We start from the raw sequence: 17634 nt of genomic DNA, 5'->3' as shown, positions 1-17634 counted from the left end.
GAGTGCACAGATTTACTAAGGTAAGATCGTTGCCAAAACCACCTGATCTCCTTCTGTTGAGAGATGTGACGGATTACTTTAGACAAAGAACAAATGCGTAGTCTAATTTACCTCGATTTCAGTAAGCGTTTGACACGGTTCCGCATGAGGGAACTGTTAGTTAAATTGGAAAGATGGGTAATGAGAATGTGAAAGTTGTAAGGTGGATTAAGGGAACTGGTTAAAGGGTCCAGCGGTCGTACTGAAGGGTGAACTGTCAGGGCTGGAGTGGTACTAGCGGATGTCCCTCAAGACGGTTTATGGGACCAATCTTATTAACATTTCTTACTACCTTGGCACAAGAGCGGAATTGTTAATAAAGTTTGCGATGACCGAAGCTGGGGTATTGCTAACACGGAGAAGGACCGGATACTATTCAGGAAGTCTGAGACCACCTGTACACTGGGTAGTAATAGTAATAGATGAAATATAATAGCGAAAGTGCAAGGCATGCACTTAGGATTAATAATAAGAATTTTAGATATATGTTGGGACGCATCAGTTGGAAGAACGGAGGGAGAAGGACCTTGGGTATTGGTTGATAGCGGGAATGACTATGACCGCCAATGTGATATGGCTGTTTAAAAACAAATGCGGTTTTAGGATGCATCCGCGAGGTATCTTCCAGCAAGGAGAAGGAGGTGTTAGTGCCGGTATATTCGCGCTGGTGAGACCCACCTGGAATATATGTGTGCAGTTCTGGTGTTCCCATGTTTAGAAGATGAATTCAAACGAAACAGGTTCAGAGACGGGCTACCAGGTGATCCGAGGAATGAGAAATTCCCTTATGAAAGGGGACTCAAAGAGCTTGGCTTGTTTGCCTGGCCAAAGAAGGCTCGGGGGGATATGCTTGCCTCATATAAATATATCAGGGGATTAACGTATAGGAGGGAAGGAAGTATTTAAGTTTCGTACTAATGTAGGCACGAGGACGAATTGACGGCTACAACTGGATAAATTAGAAGAGTTTATAGCTGACCAACATTGACGGGTTTAACACATATAGCGAGCTGAACCCATATCTGGACACAAGACCTTCGAGGGAACAGTCGCTGCGGCATCAAGAACCACTCTCATCGGGCTTTAAGACTAGCATATAGAATAGTCTATGGAGGCCGACGAATGTATATCGATGGGATAGCTTTCTTTGGCAAATCTGCTTTTGGACACCACTTGCAGGAGATAAGTCTGTTCATGGTCCTAGTCGCGCGGATGTCGCGCATAAGCCGATGCGCGAACGACACTGCCAGCAGCAAGATTACTTATCTTGACGTGACTGGTGCGGCAGTCATCTGCCCACATGCTACAAGGTTTAGTGCTGCACATATTCGAGACCACGTTGAGAGAGGAATATTTCTCCAGGGCGAAAATGAGGCCCTAGAGGTTTTTTTGCTATACTCACGCAGTGGGGCCATGGTTCCGCCTTCGCCTTGTGGATTCCTGTAGCTCTCGAGGTCTTCACAAAACTCTCAACATTTCGACGAGATCTTTCCCAAATATCAGTCCTAGGGTATCGGCCGCGTCTGTCTAAATGCCTCGTATGACGGTAGTGGATATTTGTGGCCTGCCTTGTGCAGGAGGTCAGACTAGATGATCATATTGGTCCCTTCTGACCTATGAGTCTATGAGTTAGGGGCTAGATAATTTTGTGGTGGTTGATTTTAAAAACACCATTCTTGAATCAAGCTCTTCCATTGCAACAAAAAAACTTCAAAAACAGACTCCAACGAGAGACAGCTGAATTGGAATTAATTTGCAAAATGGACACGATTAAATTTAGGCTTGAATAAAGACTGGGAGTGGATGGGTCATTATTACACAAAGTAAAACTATTTCCTCATGATATACACGAGGATTCTTCTGTGTTTGGCACTGTACAAACACACAACAGAAGGCCCAAAGAACTTCCAATCTAAGTGTAAGATGAGAGAACAGATGTATACAGGCAGATGAGGGAGTGGAAAAAGAAAAGAAAAACAAACGAGACGGTATTGGTCAGAATGATAGGCAGTGGTTTCTGCACACTAGTTGCCTACTGTTGGCAAAAATTTTGTAAGCATCACAGCAAAGGAGAGTTTTAAGGAGAGATTTGAAGGAAAACTATAAGAGAGCTTTGCAGATGTTTTCCAGAGTGTCTCCCAAGTGTGTGAGGTGGCATGAGAGACTCTTGTTGGCAGTCTCAGCGAATTGGTCACTGACAGAATAGGTTTGGCAGTTGAACTGTCCTTTCCCTTTCAGTGGGGTCCCTTCTGTTTTAGGTTCAGGTGTAAAGTGACAACATGGTTTAGGGACACTTTTTCACCACTTCTGTACTTCCTTTTCTAAAGATAAGACTTCTGTTTTCTTGTTGTAATTCTTCTATCCTGGAACTCTAAGTTCAATTGAAAGTGGGCAGTAAAGGGTAGAGAAAAGCCATCTCTCTGTCCATGGTTCTTATAAGTATTGTACATGAGCAAAGGTGGAAAAGCAGTTCACCGCAGCTGAATGCAGAATATTCACCTAAGCTGTGTCTGCACTTAAGACACAACAGCTGCAGCTGCGCTGCTATAATGCTTCAGTGTAGACATTCACCACAGCAATGGGAAGGTTCTCCTGCCATTGTAGTTCAGAGGTGGGGAAGCTTTTTTCTATCTGGGGTACAAAAAAAATCAGTCACGGACCACACACAATCCCACAGGGGACGCAGAGGCTCAGGGCTTCCCCTAGGTTTCAAGGTGGGACCAGAAATGAGGGATTCAGGGTGCAGGAGCGAGCTATGAGCTGAGGCAGCAGTTTAGGGTGCGAGAGAGGGTGAGGGCTCCTATTGGGGCTGCAGGCTCTGAGGTGGGGCTGGGGATGAGGAGTTTGGGGTGCTGGAGGGGGCTCTGGGCTGGGGCAAAGGGGTTTGGAGTGTAGGAGGGGCTCAAGGCTGGAGCAGGAGGTGGGGTGCACGTGGGGGTGTGGGGTCTGGGAGGGAGTTAGGGTGAAGGGGGTGGGGGTTCCGACCTGGGACAGGGTGTTGGGGTGCAGGTAAGAGTGCAGGCTCTGGGAAGGAGTTTAGGTGTGGGAGGGAGTTCGGGGTGCAGGCTCTGGTTGGGTGACACTTACCTGAGGCGGCTTCTGGTCAGCGTCGCAGCAGAGCTAAGGCAAACTCCCTTCCTGTCCTGGCTCCGCACTGCTCCCAGAAGCAACTGGCATGTCTCGCCCCTAGGTGGAGGGGCCAGAGGGCTGTGTGCACTGCCTGCACCTGCAGTTGCTGCTCCTGCAGCTCCCATTGGCTGCTGTTCCCGGCCAATGGGAGCCAGTGCTGGGGGCCAAGGCAGCATGTGAAGCTTCCCAGATCTCCTCTCTTCCTGCAAGCTGCGGGGGGCTAGAGAGGGCAGCGCTGAAGCTCAGAGCTTCCGGCCTGTGGCGCAGAGACATGCTGCGGGCCAGATTAAATTAGGCAGCAGGCCGGATCCGGCCCTTGGGCTGGAGGTTCCCCACCCCTGCTGTAATTGATCCACCTCCCCAAAAGGCAGTCTAGCGCTGTCTACACTAAGGGTTAGGTCAGCATAGCTGCATCTCTCAGGGGTGTGGATTTTTGATACACCTGAGACACGTAGCTATGCTGGTGTAAATTTTCAGTGTAGACCAACCCTCAGTGTATGAAGACTACAAAGAGGGAATACTGTCAGTATAGAGAAGTACTGCCACATTGTTATGAGCAAAGAGGCTGAGGCCTTGTCTACACAACACAGTTTTGTCGACATAAGTCAGCTTTCGTTGACAAGACAGTGGAGGTGTACACACTGAAATGCTCCTCCCACCAATGTAACACCCCAGTGATGCTGACATAATAAAACCACTTTGACAAGAGGCATAGGACTTATGTCACTGTAGCTAAGGAAAGGCAGCGTCTGTGTAGACATTGTGTTCTTTACATCCACTGTTGGCTGTCGTTCTTGTCAATTTTACGGTTCCTGAGCCATGAAATTGACAAGAAATCCAGCTCTACAGCCTGGCTGCTGCCAGACCTCTGCTCCAAGTTGGGCTGCCATCCAGGCTTCTGGCTTGGTCTGCCACCTGGGCACCCCACTGGCAGCCATGCTGCCCTCCAGGGTCCTAGCTCCCTGCTGGGAGCACGGTAGCTGACCAGAATTCCAGTGTGGATCTCCCTGCCATAGGCAAGAAACTCTGGGCAGTTTCCCCTGCCACTGCACCTCCTCTCTGGGAGCAGGAAGGCAAGAAGCCCCCAGTGGATGATGAGAAGCCCTGTGCCACTGCCCCTCAACACTTGGCTGGGAGCGCGGAGGCGTGAAGCCCCGAGGGGCTACCTCCTTGCTCCCGGCTGGGAGCTGCACAAAGCTGAGAGTCCTGGCTCTCAGTCCCCCACGCTGCCCCTCTTCAGTTGATGGAAGTGCTCCTGGTTAGGCCACGCTCCTGGTGAGGCCACACACCACTGACTGAGGATAGTATGGACATCAGCCACTGGGGTAATTAATGCAGTGGCTGTAAGTCAACCTAACGTAAGTCAACTGAAGATTGTAGTGTAGAAATAGCCGTAGGCCATGTCTGTGCTACCACTTTTGTCAGCAAAACTTATGTCACTCAGAGGTGTGAAAAAACACTCCCCATAGCAACATAAGTTTTCTTCTTCGAGTGCTTGCTCATGTCCATTCCAGTAGGTGTGCGCGCGCTGCGTGCACGTTCGTCGGAGACTTTTACCCTAGCAACGCTCGGTGGGCTGGCAGGGCGCCCCCTGGAGTGGCACCGCTATGGCGCCGGATATATACCCCTGCCGGCCCGTCGCTCCTCAGTTCCTTCTTACCGCCCGTGTTGGTCGTTGGAACTGTGGAGCGCAGTCTAACTGTTTCTCCACCTCCCTAGCAATTCACTCGTTTTCTCTTGAATTCTGTATATAGTTGATCTTTTAACAGTAGTTAGTAGTTAATTATCGTTCTATTAGTAGTTTTTTGTAGATAGTTAGTTAGAAAGGATTGGGAGTTAGCTCTTCCCCTACCCCGGTACCGGGCACATGCCCAGATCACCGGGCTTCAAACCGTGCGCGGCCTGTTGTAGGCCGATGCCCACAGGAGACCCGCACGACTCCTGCCTTAAGTGCTTGGGCGAATCTCATCTAACGGACAAGTGCCGGATTTGTAAGGCGTTCAAGCCCCGAACTAAAAAAGAGCGAGATGTTCGCCTGAAACAGTTATTGATGGAGGCAGCGCTAACTCCCCCATCCTCGGCACCGTCTGCGGCACCGGGACCAAGCACCTCCTCGGCACCGCAACGCACACCTTCCGCGAAGACGCAGTGTCACCACTCTCCGGCACCAGCTTCTGCCCGACACCGCTCGCTCTCACCTTGGGGCAAGAAGCGCAAGCCTCCTGCGGCCGCTATATCCCCACCGCAGTCAGAGCGCTTAGCCAAACCAGACCGCCCGGCACTACCATCTGCCGCGGCACCAACGTCCGCCGCACCGTTGATTCCGGCCTCGGAAGAGCCGTCAAGTCCGGTGCCTACCAGCTCCCCGGCATATGCCACTGTCGAGCTCACCATGCCCTCCACTCCGGAGGCGTTCTCCGCAGCACGAGACCTGATCGCCCTAACGGAGCCTGAGCTGCCTCGACCCCCGGCACCGCCGGTGCGGGTCCTCCAGTCTATAGGCAAGCTGGCCCTTTTATGACCTTGTTCGCCTGGCACCATGGGACTTCGTCGTTCCAGGTCCCGATCCAGGACCCGGTCCAGGTCCCACAGAAGCTCACGGTCTTGCCATCAATCCCGGTCCAGCGGTCTCTCGCAGTCCCGGTACCATTCCCCATCAAGGTACCGGTCGTACTCGCGGTACCGCTCGAGATCCCGGTCGCCGTCCAGGCATTACCGGCACCGCTCCAGATCTCGGCACCACTCGCGGCACCGTACTTCCCGCAACCGATCTCGGCACGGCGACTCTCGGCGCCGGTCGACCTCCCGGCACCGCACTGGTCGTAGGTCCCGGTCGCACTCTCGGCACCGTCAGGACTCCTGGTGCCGCTCCTCGTCACCGCATAGGGACGGTTCCAGTGGCTGCAGAGACCTGCATCACACGGTCTCCGCCCCTTCATGGCCATCTTGTCAGCCGTCGATCTCCTCTCATGCAGAGACGGCATCATACGGAGACTTGGACAACCAGCAAGCTCCTCATCAGTGGCCCTTTGGACCCTGTGGGCTTATCACCAGAGCCAAGGTGGCCACCATCCGCCGCCGCACTCCGTCCCCTCCGAACGTCGGGCACCGGAGTCCACGGTGAGCAGACCCCCTCCAGCGGGGACCGAGCGATCCCCTGCCCAGGGCTTGGAACAGCAAGAGCAGCCCCAGGACATCCTGCACGACCAGGAGTCTCTCCAAGACCCTTTAGTCCCTGGGGTCTCTTCCTCCTCTTCCCCAAATGAGGCAGTACCGGGGACGGCAAATTCTGGACCGCCCCCAATCGACCTTAGGTCTCACCAGGACCTCCTCCGCCACGTGGCTCTCAACATAAACTTACTCGTGGAGGAGGTTCCTAAAGTGGATGACCCAGCAGTCAGCATTCTTTCGACAAAGGCCCCAACGAGGGTGGCACTCCCCTTTATCCGCTCCATACAGGCTCGGGCAGATACAATCTGGCAAACCCCGGCATCAGTATCACCTACAGCCAAAGGGGTTGAGCACAAATATATGGTCCCGTCGAAAGGTTATGAATACCTTTATGTACACCCTTCTCCTTGCTCGTTGGTGGTCCAATCCGTCAACGAACGGGAGTGCCATGGCCAACAAGCTCCTGCGCCCAAATCGAGGGAGGCCAGGCGCATGGATTTGTTGGGCAGGAAAATCTACTCTACGGGAGGCCTCCAGCTCAGGGTGGCGAATCAGCAAGCCCTCCTGAGTAGATACAATTTTAACACCTGGGAGGCAGTAGGCAAATTCGTAGAGCTTGTCCCACAGGACTCCCGCCAAGAGTACTCAGCTCTCCTGGAGGAAGGGAAAAAGGTTGCAAGGACCTCCCTCCAGGCCTCACTGGACACCGCTGACTCAGCCGCTAGAACTCTTGCCTCTGGGGTCGCTGTGAGGCGCATATCGTGGCTGCAAGGGTCAGGTCTACCACCGGAGTTGCAGTATACAATACAGGACCTACCCTTTGACGGTCAGGGTCTGTTCTCCCAGAAGACAGACCCTCGCCTCCAAAGTCTGAAGGACAATCGCGTGATCATGCGTTCGCTGGGAATGCACACGCCGCAGACTCAGAGACGGTCCTTCCGACCCCAACCCCAGCGACCCTACCCCCCACCTCGACCGAGACAGGACTTCTCCAGGAGGAGAGGCTGGACCTCTCGTAGACGCCAGTCTGGCCCTCAAGGGGGTAACAACTCTGGTCCCACCAAACCACCAGTGGGACTGAAGCCAAACTTTTGAAGGTGCGCCCGAGAGCACTGTACCAATTTCCTCCCAGGATCCCATTCAGTTCGCCAACCGCCTCGCTGCATTCTTCCCTGCCTGGTCCCAGCTAACATCGGACCGCTGGGTCCTCAACATGGTGGAATGTGGCTACCGTCTTCAATTTGTTTCGACCCCGCCTTCCCACCCTCCCTCCTCGTCCCTTTTCAGGGACCCCTCTCACGAGCAACTCCTCCAGCAGGAAGTTTCGAGGCTCCTTGCACTGGGAGCCATAGAGGAGGTTCCAGAGCTAGTAAGGGGCAGAGGGTTCTATTCCAGATACTTCCTAATCCCCAAGGTGAAAGGGGGTCTCCGGCCCATTCTAGACCTGCGAGCTCTGAACAAGTTCATCAAGAAGCTCAGGTTCCGCATGGTGTCCCTGGGGAACATCATTCCTTCCCTGGATCCAGGAGATTGGTACGCTGCTCTCGACATGAGGGACGCATATTTCCATATCGCGATTTACCCACCGCACAGAAGGTTTCTTCGCTTCGTGGTAAATCGTCATCACTACCAATTTGCGGTCCTTCCCTTCGGCCTCTCCTCGGCCCCTCGGGTATTTACGAAGTGTATGGCGGTAGTCGCCGCCCACCTCCGTCGTCGTCGAATTCATGTTTTCCCATATCTCGACGACTGGCTGATTCGAGGGACTTCCGAGGCTCAGGTTACCGCTCATGTAAATATCATCAAAGACCTGTTCTCACGTCTAGGTCTGATCATCAGTCTAGACAAATCCATTCTACTTCCTACCCAGAGGATAGAATTCATAGGGGCGATGCTGGACTTCACTCTTGCAACAGCCAGCTTGCCCCCACAGAGGTTCCAATCTAGTGTCTCCCTCATTCAGGGACTACGAGCCTTCCCAACAACCTCTGTCCGCACCGCCCTCACTCTACTCGGTCACATGGCTGCGTGCACTTTCGTGACAAAGTACGCAAGACTACGCATGCGTCATCTTCAGACCTGGCTTGCCTCGGTCTACCGTCCATGCAGGGATGCCCTAGACATGATAATCACGATCCCGTCACATGTGCTGGGCTCCCTCAACTGGTGGCTGACTCTCTTCCTGGTGTGTGCCAGTCGACTGTTCCATCCGCCTCAGCCCTCGTTGTCTCTAACAACAGACGCTTCCTCTCTGGGGTGGGGCACACACCTGGGGCATCTTCGCACCCAAGGCCTTTGGTCCTTGCCGGAACTGAAGCTCCATATCAATGTCCGAGAACTGAGAGCAGTCCGACTGGCGTGCCAAGCCTTCCGTCAACATCTGCAGGGCCGTTGTGTTGCGATTTTCATGGACAACACAACGGCCATGTATTACATAAACAAGCAAGGAGGGACACGATCTTCTCCCCTTTGCCAAGAAGCGATGCGGCTGTGGGACTTCTGTATAGCCCAGTCGATAGACGTGGTAGCTTCCTTTCTCCCGGGGGTCCGAAACACTCTCGTGGACCGCCTGAGCCGGTCGTTCCTGGCCCACGAGTGGTCCATCCGTCCGGACATCCTGCTTTCTGTTTTCCGGAAGTGGGGCTTTCCCCAGATAGTCCTCTTTGCCTCCAAGGAGAACAGGAAGTGCCAGGTGTTCTGCTCCCTACAGGGTCACTCTCCGGGCTCTCTTTTGGACCCGTTCCTCATTCCCTGGAAAGGGGGTCTACTCTATGCCTTTCCACCCTTTCCTTTAGTCCACAGAGTCCTGCTCAAGCTCCACAGGGACAGGGACAGGCTGATCCTAATCGCTCCGGCATGGTCGAGGCAGCACTGGTACACCCTGCTGCTGGACCTGTCCCTAGCGTCTCCGATACCACTACCACTCTGCCCGGATCTTATAACGCAGGACTTCGGCAGGCTTCACCACCCGGACCTTCAGTCCCTGCACCTAACAGCGTGGCTACTGTCTGGTTAAACCAATCTGAGCGCCGCTGCTCCAGCCAGGTCCAACAGGTCCTCTTGGGGAGCAGGAAACCTTCCACGCGGGCAACATATCTCGCCAAGTGGAAGCGGTTCTCTCATTGGTGTACACAGCGTTCCCTTGTTCCTGAAGCCGTTTCGGTTCCTGTGGTCTTGGACTATTGTATTTGCTACCTCCAATGAGCCAAGGCCTAGCACATCTCTTCAATAAGGGTGCATCTAGCCGCAACTCCACTTCCCATCCCGGAGAGTCAGCAGTTCCACCTTTTCTCACCTGCATAGTTTCAAGATTCACTTAAGGGATGAGAGAATTCTAGCCCCCGTTAAGCCTCCTTCTCCCTTCCGTGATCTCAACTTGTGGCTGTCTAGGCTCACGGGCCCTCCCTATCGAGCCATTAGCCACTTGGCTCGTGGCTTACTACTTCCTGGAAAGACGGCCTTCGCTGGTCGCTATCACCTCGGCCAGGCGGTTCTTGATCTCCGTCTTGGTGGGTAGACCCCCATGACACTATGCTTTCACAAATAAGGTTGGCAGCTACGACCACACCCGGCTTTCTCCCCAGGTGGTGCTGCCTTCCATACTTAACAAGACATTTTTTACAGTTCTTCCCGAAGCCGCATGCATCGCGGCAGGACTAGCAGGCTACATTGCCCTGGATTGTCCGCCGAGGCCCTCGCCTTTTGCATCCTCAGGACTAAAATCCTTTAGACGGCTCGCGCCCAAGCTATTTATAGCAGTGGTGGAGCTATGCAAGATATATGCCACATTTCTTCCAGAGGCTCCTGCATCAATGGTGTACGTCCTGTATCCGGACGTTGCTGTGACTTGGCTCACATCCAATTGGCACCTCACTGACCCTCTACTCGGGCTAAGCCTCGTCCACTGCTTTCCTGGCCCACGTATCCCATTCCGGGATGATGCTGGGCAGCTTACCTGGTCGTCGTGCATACTTTAATTCTCACTACGCGCTGGTGAACAATCGGAGATGATGCAGCTTTGCGGCTCAGCGGTCTATAATCCGCACGTCTCGCTCTGACCCACTGCTAGGTAAGGCTTGGGAATCACCCTGGAAGATATGAGCAAGCACTGAAGAAGAAAGACGGTTACTCATCTTTGTAACTGTTGTTCCTTCGAGCATGTGTTGCTCATATCCACTTCCACCACCCGCACCCTTCCCCACTGTCGAATACGTCGGCAAGAAGAACTTGAGGAGCGGCGGGCCAGGCGGGATATATATCGACGGCCCCATAGCAGTCCACTCCAGGTGGGGGCCCTCGGCCACCGAGTGTTTGCTAGGGTAAACAGTCTGCCGACGACGTTGCACGCGGCTGCGCGCACACCTACTGAAGGATATGAGCAACACATCTCAAAGAACAACAGTTACAAAGGTGAGTAACCATCTTTTCCCCAGCATAAGTGGTAGTGTGCACAGTGCTATGTTGGTGGAAGAGTTTCTCCTGCTGACATAGCTACCATCGCTCATTGGAGGTAGTTTCATTATGTTGATGGGAGGGCTCTCTCCAGTTGGCATAGAGTAGCTATATGAACGATCTTACAGTGACACAGCTACATCAGTACAGCTGTGCCATTGTAAGGTGTCTAGTGTAGACATAGCCTTAAGAACTCTTAAAGAAACCTCTCTCATCTTTTGGTCTTTTGTACATGTGCAGTGAAGGGGGCAAACAGGAAGCCAAATTATACATGTAGGGACATAATAATAACAGGAAATCTACAACTTGTATAGCTATAATATTATCACCTTATAGAATACCTTAAAGGAGACAAACTGTAGTTGCTGAATGGGTGGCAGTGGTTGATGCTACCCTTCAAAGTCTAAACATCAGGACTGTGTGATGTTTGAAAAATTTTCAGTTTTTTTAAAAATGTTCTTAACATTGTTTCTAGGTTTAAAAAACCTAGATGAGCTCCATATAAAATCCCTTGAGGAAACTAATAATTCTTTCTTTAGAGCAGGGTTTGAACTGTGTGTAGAAAATAAAGCCTAATGCCACACATTGAACAAAGAGGATAACACACAATATTGAATAGATGTTCATCAGTGGGGCACGGTCCATTTTGTGCTCTGAATGAGGCAAGGCAGGGGTCCTGTAAAATCCAGTGGTATGTGATCATGAAATTGAAGATGGTGTCATAATCCCCACACTCAAGGGGGCTGAATTTAGATTGTACAGACAGGAAATGCCAGAATTGAGACTAACTTCTGAGTGCTTGACTTTACAACCTTAACAATGTTTAACATAACTTTGTGTAATTGTATTAAGTATGTATGAAATAAAATTGAGGAGATTAAATCTCACTGGTAAATAGTGTGTGTTGGATAGTTGTATGTTTAGGCATGTACAATTATGGACTAATACAGCAACTTAGATGAATTTGCTATGCACCATAACCATGACCATATGCACTAAAATTCAGTCACTTTTACCATGGCTGCGGTGCGTCCCCCCCCCCACACACACACGAAAAAACTCCGCAACCTCTTTAATCAGGTTTAGTGCTATGTTTAAACTTACTATGGTTGAAAAAGTGAACAGATATTAGTGTCCAAAATTTGAGTGTTCATTGGCAAAGGGGAGCTGTGGAGCCTGCACGTGGGACAGGGTGGGGATAGTGCAACTAGCTGTGCCACCGCCTAGGAATATTAGAGACATGTTGCCACTTCCAGGGAGCCATGCGGAGCCACGCTGACCAGACTATAAAAAACACTTTCAATGAAGATCAGATATGCCAGTTTATAGAGCTTGCTGGTTGGTAAAGGGCCAGATAACATAGCTTTTACTGTAAATCTTTCAGCACAAGACAACCCTGTAATTATTCTGAGAATTTTTTTAATAGATGAACTGTGCTAGTGTTGGTAAAATCCTATACAAAGGGTTGAAATTTTGCTTAATCTGTTTCATACTGGTCAATTAATATCTTATGGTTATCCCTGAAAACAGAATTCTCAGTAATGAACAGAACCCCTCAGATTTAGTCTAGTTAAATTTACTTTAATATCTAAGTGACAGTGTAATTCTCTAAGCATCAGTGCAGACTGGCACAGACAAAGATTAAAACTTCATTTCCTCCCTAATCAGGAAGTGTTTGAAAAGGAACAGTCCACCTGTGCAGCAGAAGAGCAACCTACAGAAGATGGGGTAAGTTGAGAATTAGACTGTATTACAGTGCCTCTGCTTCCTAGTTGAAGAAATGAACCTTCATTCAGATTTTGAGTGACTCATTCATGTACTTGTGATAGATTTTTTCACAAAGTCCTATACAAATAAATATCCAGTAGAACTTAGCTTTTAAAGTAGGATCATATCTTAAAACATTTGAAGCATATGAAGATGACTGCCTCAAGTTAAAATATTTAGTGTAGTTTAATCTGCTTACTATTTAACCACCGTGTTTTCTTACAGCAAGGAGATGCCAACAAAGTTAAGAACAAAGGATGGCAGCAAAAGAATAAAGGAACCAAGAAGGCTTCAAAATCAAAGAAAAAGAAACCTTTGAAAAAGAAACCTGCTCCTCCTCCATTGCAGCAGCCAAAGCAGCAGAAGCAAAAGCAAGCTAATGGGGTATTTCATTGAAAGATGTTAAAGCCAGAGGGGACCGTTAAATCACCTAGTATGACCTTCCATATATCTCAGGCCATTAAATTTGACCCAGTTATCCCTATGCTGAGTGCCAGGAACTTGTGTTTGACTAAAGCAGGGGTGGGCAAACTACAGCCCGGGAGCCACATCCGACCCTTCGGACCTTTTAATCTGGCCCTCCAGCTCCCGACGGGGAGCGATGTCTGGGGCTTGTCCTGCTCCGCATGTGCTGAGGCTCTGCGCATCTCCCAGACGCAGCAGCATGTCTCTACTCCAGCTACTACGTGTAGGGGCAGCCAGAGGGCTCCGTACGCTGCCTCTGCCCCAAGCGCCGCTCCCGCAGCTCTCATTGGCCAGAACCGTGAACATTCATGGCCTGCTGTACAATTTCCATATCCGGATGTGGTCCTCAGGCCAAAAAGTTTGCCTTCCTGGACTAAAGCATATCTTCTGAAAAGACATCTGGTCTTGATTAGAAGGCTTCAGGAGATGAAGAATCCATCGCTTCCCATGGTAGTTTGTTTCAGTAATTAATCACCCTCATTATTAAAAATTTGAATTTGTCTGGCTTCATCTTCTATCCACTGATACTTGTTAGGCCTTTCTCTGCTAGGTTAAAGGGGCCTTTTGTACTTGATATTTTCCCCTGGGATGGTACTTATACACTGTAATCAAGTCACCTCTTAATCATCTTTTGATAAACTAAACAGATTGAGCTCCTTAAATTACTCAGCATTAGGTAGTTTCTTCAACTCTCAAATAATTTTTGGGGCTCTTTTTGCGCCCTCTCCAATTTTTCAACATACTTTAACAAATGTGACATCAGAAGTGAATGCAATATTTCAATATTGTTCTCATCAATAAAAGAAATAAAATAATTTATCTATTCCTATTCTCTTGTTTATATATCCAAGATCACATTAGCCTTTTTTGCAGCATCACCACATTGAGAGCTCATGTTGAGTCACTTGTCCATTATGACTCCTAGATCTTTTTGAGAGGTATTGTTTTCCAGGATACAGTCTCCAATTTTGTAGGTTGGGCTGCATTCTTTATTTCTAGGTGTACAACCTTCCATATGGCTATATTAAAAAACTTTTTGGTTTGAGTTGGCCCAGCTTAGCAAGAGATCCGGGTTGCTCTGACTGTCCTGTCGTCATTTACCACTCCACCACTCTGTGTCATCTCTGAATTTTATCAGCTGTAGGTTTATATTAGATCATTGATAAAAGTAATGAATAGCATTGGGTCTAGTACTGATCCCTGTTGAACTCTACTAGATACATCCCCATTCTATGATGATTCCACATTAACAATTACTATTTGAGGTCTGTTAGTTAACAAGATTTAATCAATTTAATGTGCTTTATTGGTAGTGTATAGGGCTCATTTTTAATCAGAATGTCATACAGTACTAAGTCAAACCCCTTACAAAAGTCTAACTATATTACATCTATGCAGTTATCTTTATCAACAAAACGTTTAATCATAAAGAATGCAATCAGGTTTGTTTGACAAGACCTGTTTTCCATAAAGCCTTGTTGACCAGCATTAATTATATTTCCATCCTTTAATTCTTTAATAGAATCCCATTTCAGCTTTTCCATTACTTTCCCTGGATTAATGTCAGACTAACTGGCCTATAATTACCTGGGTCATCCTGCTTCAGACAATAATCTTCAGATTATTGTCACGCTAGCACTCTTCAAGTCTTCTGAAATTTCCCTGGCATTCCAAAATGTATTAAAAATTAACATCAACAAGCCAGAGATCTATACAGCCAACTCCTTTAAGACAATTGGGTGCAAGTTGTCCAGGTCTGCTGATTTTTAAAAATATTTATTCTTGGCAAATGTTAAATAACATCCTGTTTATTTACTATGGGACTGGAATGTACATCATCTCACTTCTTTCCAAATACAGAGCAGAAGTATTTATTGAATTCTTCCACCATTCTGCATCATTAACTATTTTACCATGTCTCCCGAGTAAGGGCCATTGTTAGGTTTTCTTTTGTTCCTAATGTACTTAAAGGAATTTTGTTTTTACTGTCCTTTAGCCCTTCATGACTTGGATTTTTTTCCTTGATGTCATTAGTTTCCTTTGTCAGTGTCTACAATTCCATAACTTTTAATTTATACCAATTGCTGTCAACATCCCCTTTTTGCATTTGTTTAATATATATATAATTGCTGCCTTCGCTTTCTCATTGTACCAGGATGGACTTTACACAAAGTCTTTCTTGATTGTAGAATGGTTGCTTTTTGGCCATCTAACCAAAGTCTTCCTAAAGAACTCCCAGTTTTCATTCACCTTTTTCCTCCCAATCCATTCTACTCTTACTTTTCTTCTTCTTTGGAAAATTATCCCTTTTTGAAGCACTATATTGTGTGTATTTTACTGGTTGGGACTGTTCTCCATGATCTGGTTACATTCAATATGGGTAAACAATCACTGATCCCAAGGCAATTACCAACTTCCAGTTCAATGACTAGTTCATCTATAACTGCCACAGTGAGGTTCACAATAGTTACCTCATGTTGGGTGCAATAATTTTTGTGTTAAAAAAAATTATCTGACTTTTAGAAACTCCAATGGTGTTTTGGTACTGGCTGCATGAGACCTGTATGTGTTTCCCAAATTGAAGCCCCCACAACAGTGTTTTTATGAACATGTTAGAGAGGTGTGTAAGGAGTAACTCTCCCTCTGCTCTCGTTTGATTTGCTTCTTCCTGGGCTTTGTTAGCGAATTCGGAGCGTATGGATGAAAGGTATTTTTGTTTTAACAATTAAAAAAAAATTAGCCCAAATACTATGGGAATGACAAACATGACTGAGACACCAATTCTTAGAGAAATTCAATTAGACCGTGACATTAATGTTGAAGAAGATCCAGGGGAGGAGAGGAGATGGTTCTCTTTCAAATGATATATTGCTGTGTAAAAGGTGTGTGCTGTCCCTGCTTGCCCCCTTGTGGCCATGTGCTTTGCTGTGGATGCGCCTGATTAGGTTATCAATAAAATTAGCAAGGCTTTTATGTATCAAACAATGTCCCTTTTAGAGGGAATCACGTATTAATGGAAAATGTAATAAATTCAAGTAAGTCCTTTACCGAGCTTCTTATCTGGAAGGTATATTTCATCTGAGTTTCAGTCCTGCCTGAGTCTATTCATCCCACTCTCAGGCACTTAATCCGCAAGGCACTTTCAATTGTATTTACTTTAATGGAGCCAGGGCCTCTGCAGGGCCTTCCTGACTACAGCTCTTCTCCAGGCAGCGCGAAGCTCCTTGCAGGCTGAGGCCCCTACAGCTATGTCGGAAGTTCCTCCCTAAATTCCTTAACATGGGAATTCTCTTTCTCTGTTCCATGGGTGCTCTTCTCCCTTAGGAACACTTGAGTGCTGGTAACCTTTTATCAGGTCCATGTGCTTGTTAGCCAATTAGATGCCAACCAGCCATTTAAGCAATAAATTATTTACAGGTGGGCTGAGATGGGCTTGTTCTCCTTACGCCCATCATGGGTAGACTGGGCCCTAACTCCCCTTAAAGGGGTTAACCGCCCAAAAACATGTGAATACAGAACTGGATTTTTAGAGCACTTCGCATATTAGTAATGAAAAGTGTGTATAATGGGGGACTCACAATAGTGAACTAAAAATTGGTAGTTCCTAAGTAGTGGACAAATATCCCTGCTATTAAGTCTTTCAGTATTGCTGTCTCTGACATCACAACTCTTTTAGTACTTTAGGATGTTAATTCCCCCTTTATATCAACCAGAAATGGTCTTGAAATCTGTTTTATATTTTGTTCAAAGAACCCTATCTGACACAATGCAGTACCCACATGGCACTGCAGTGTCACATATTAGGTACTAGTCCTCAAGTGAGACTTAAGAGCCCATGGCCTTCAGACTTCGAGCACAGAAATGCTGCCCATGGGAATAACAGAAGGTTTTGTTTTTGTTTAGGAAGTTGTAATAAGGGAGGAAGAGGAAGAACTTTCTGATAAAGGAAGTGAGTCTGATGAAGAAGACACTAACAGGGACTCTCAAAGTGAAAGAGATGACGGAAGTGAAAGAGATTCTGACAGAGAACAAGATGAGAAACAAAACAAAGATGACGAAGCTGTAAGTCTCACTTTATGGTGAAGAGTGATTCTGCCTCTGGAGTTGTGGGGAAAACATATTTGTATCTCTGTAGCAACCATTTCAGGCTGAACAACACAAGGATGAAGTAGTAGCATCAACTCTCTCAGGAGAAAATCCTATCAAGCCTTCACCTTCCAGTGTGAGGGTTGCCATGATGCATGTCCCTTAGTGCTGTGTTCCCTTACTGAAAGGAAAGAGAAATTTTAAAATTACAGGACAAGAAATGAAAACTTCAACTTTAGCAGAAGAATGTACTAATGTTTTTCAACTTAATTTGACAGTTAATCAACTCTGATGCTGTGAGATTTCAGTATAAAACCTCCCCTTAAATTTTAAATCCTTGACACGCAGTAACTATTATGCATTGTACAATGCATTCTACACACACATAGCAGTGGGAGAAGTATGTGTATGTATATAAGTTTGTATATGACATTTGGTAAGTTATAATTATTGTGAATTTGGGTTGTATTGGTTCCAAGAGGTGGTTGTGCTAAGGTCTCTCACAACAAAATAGTAGCCCCTTCT

At 47.9% G+C, this 17634-nt stretch overlaps 1 protein-coding gene across 1 annotated transcript in view; it reads left to right on the top strand.

Moving 5' to 3' along the window:
* Positions 1-17634, top strand: part of SEC63 (SEC63 protein translocation regulator) — a 113821-nt gene that overhangs the window by 80870 nt on the left and 15317 nt on the right. The window contains exons 15-17 of the mRNA XM_032781676.2: positions 12460-12519; positions 12784-12942; positions 16927-17085. Coding sequence (XP_032637567.1) covers positions 12460-12519; positions 12784-12942; positions 16927-17085 — 378 coding nt within the window. The remainder of the gene's footprint in view (positions 1-12459; positions 12520-12783; positions 12943-16926; positions 17086-17634) is intronic.

Source organism: Chelonoidis abingdonii, chromosome 3, assembly GCF_003597395.2.
Source record: "Chelonoidis abingdonii isolate Lonesome George chromosome 3, CheloAbing_2.0, whole genome shotgun sequence".
NCBI lineage: Eukaryota > Metazoa > Chordata > Testudines > Testudinidae > Chelonoidis > Chelonoidis abingdonii.
The sequence above is the reverse complement of the archived record's forward strand: the minus strand, read 5'-3'. Positions and strand labels throughout refer to the sequence as shown.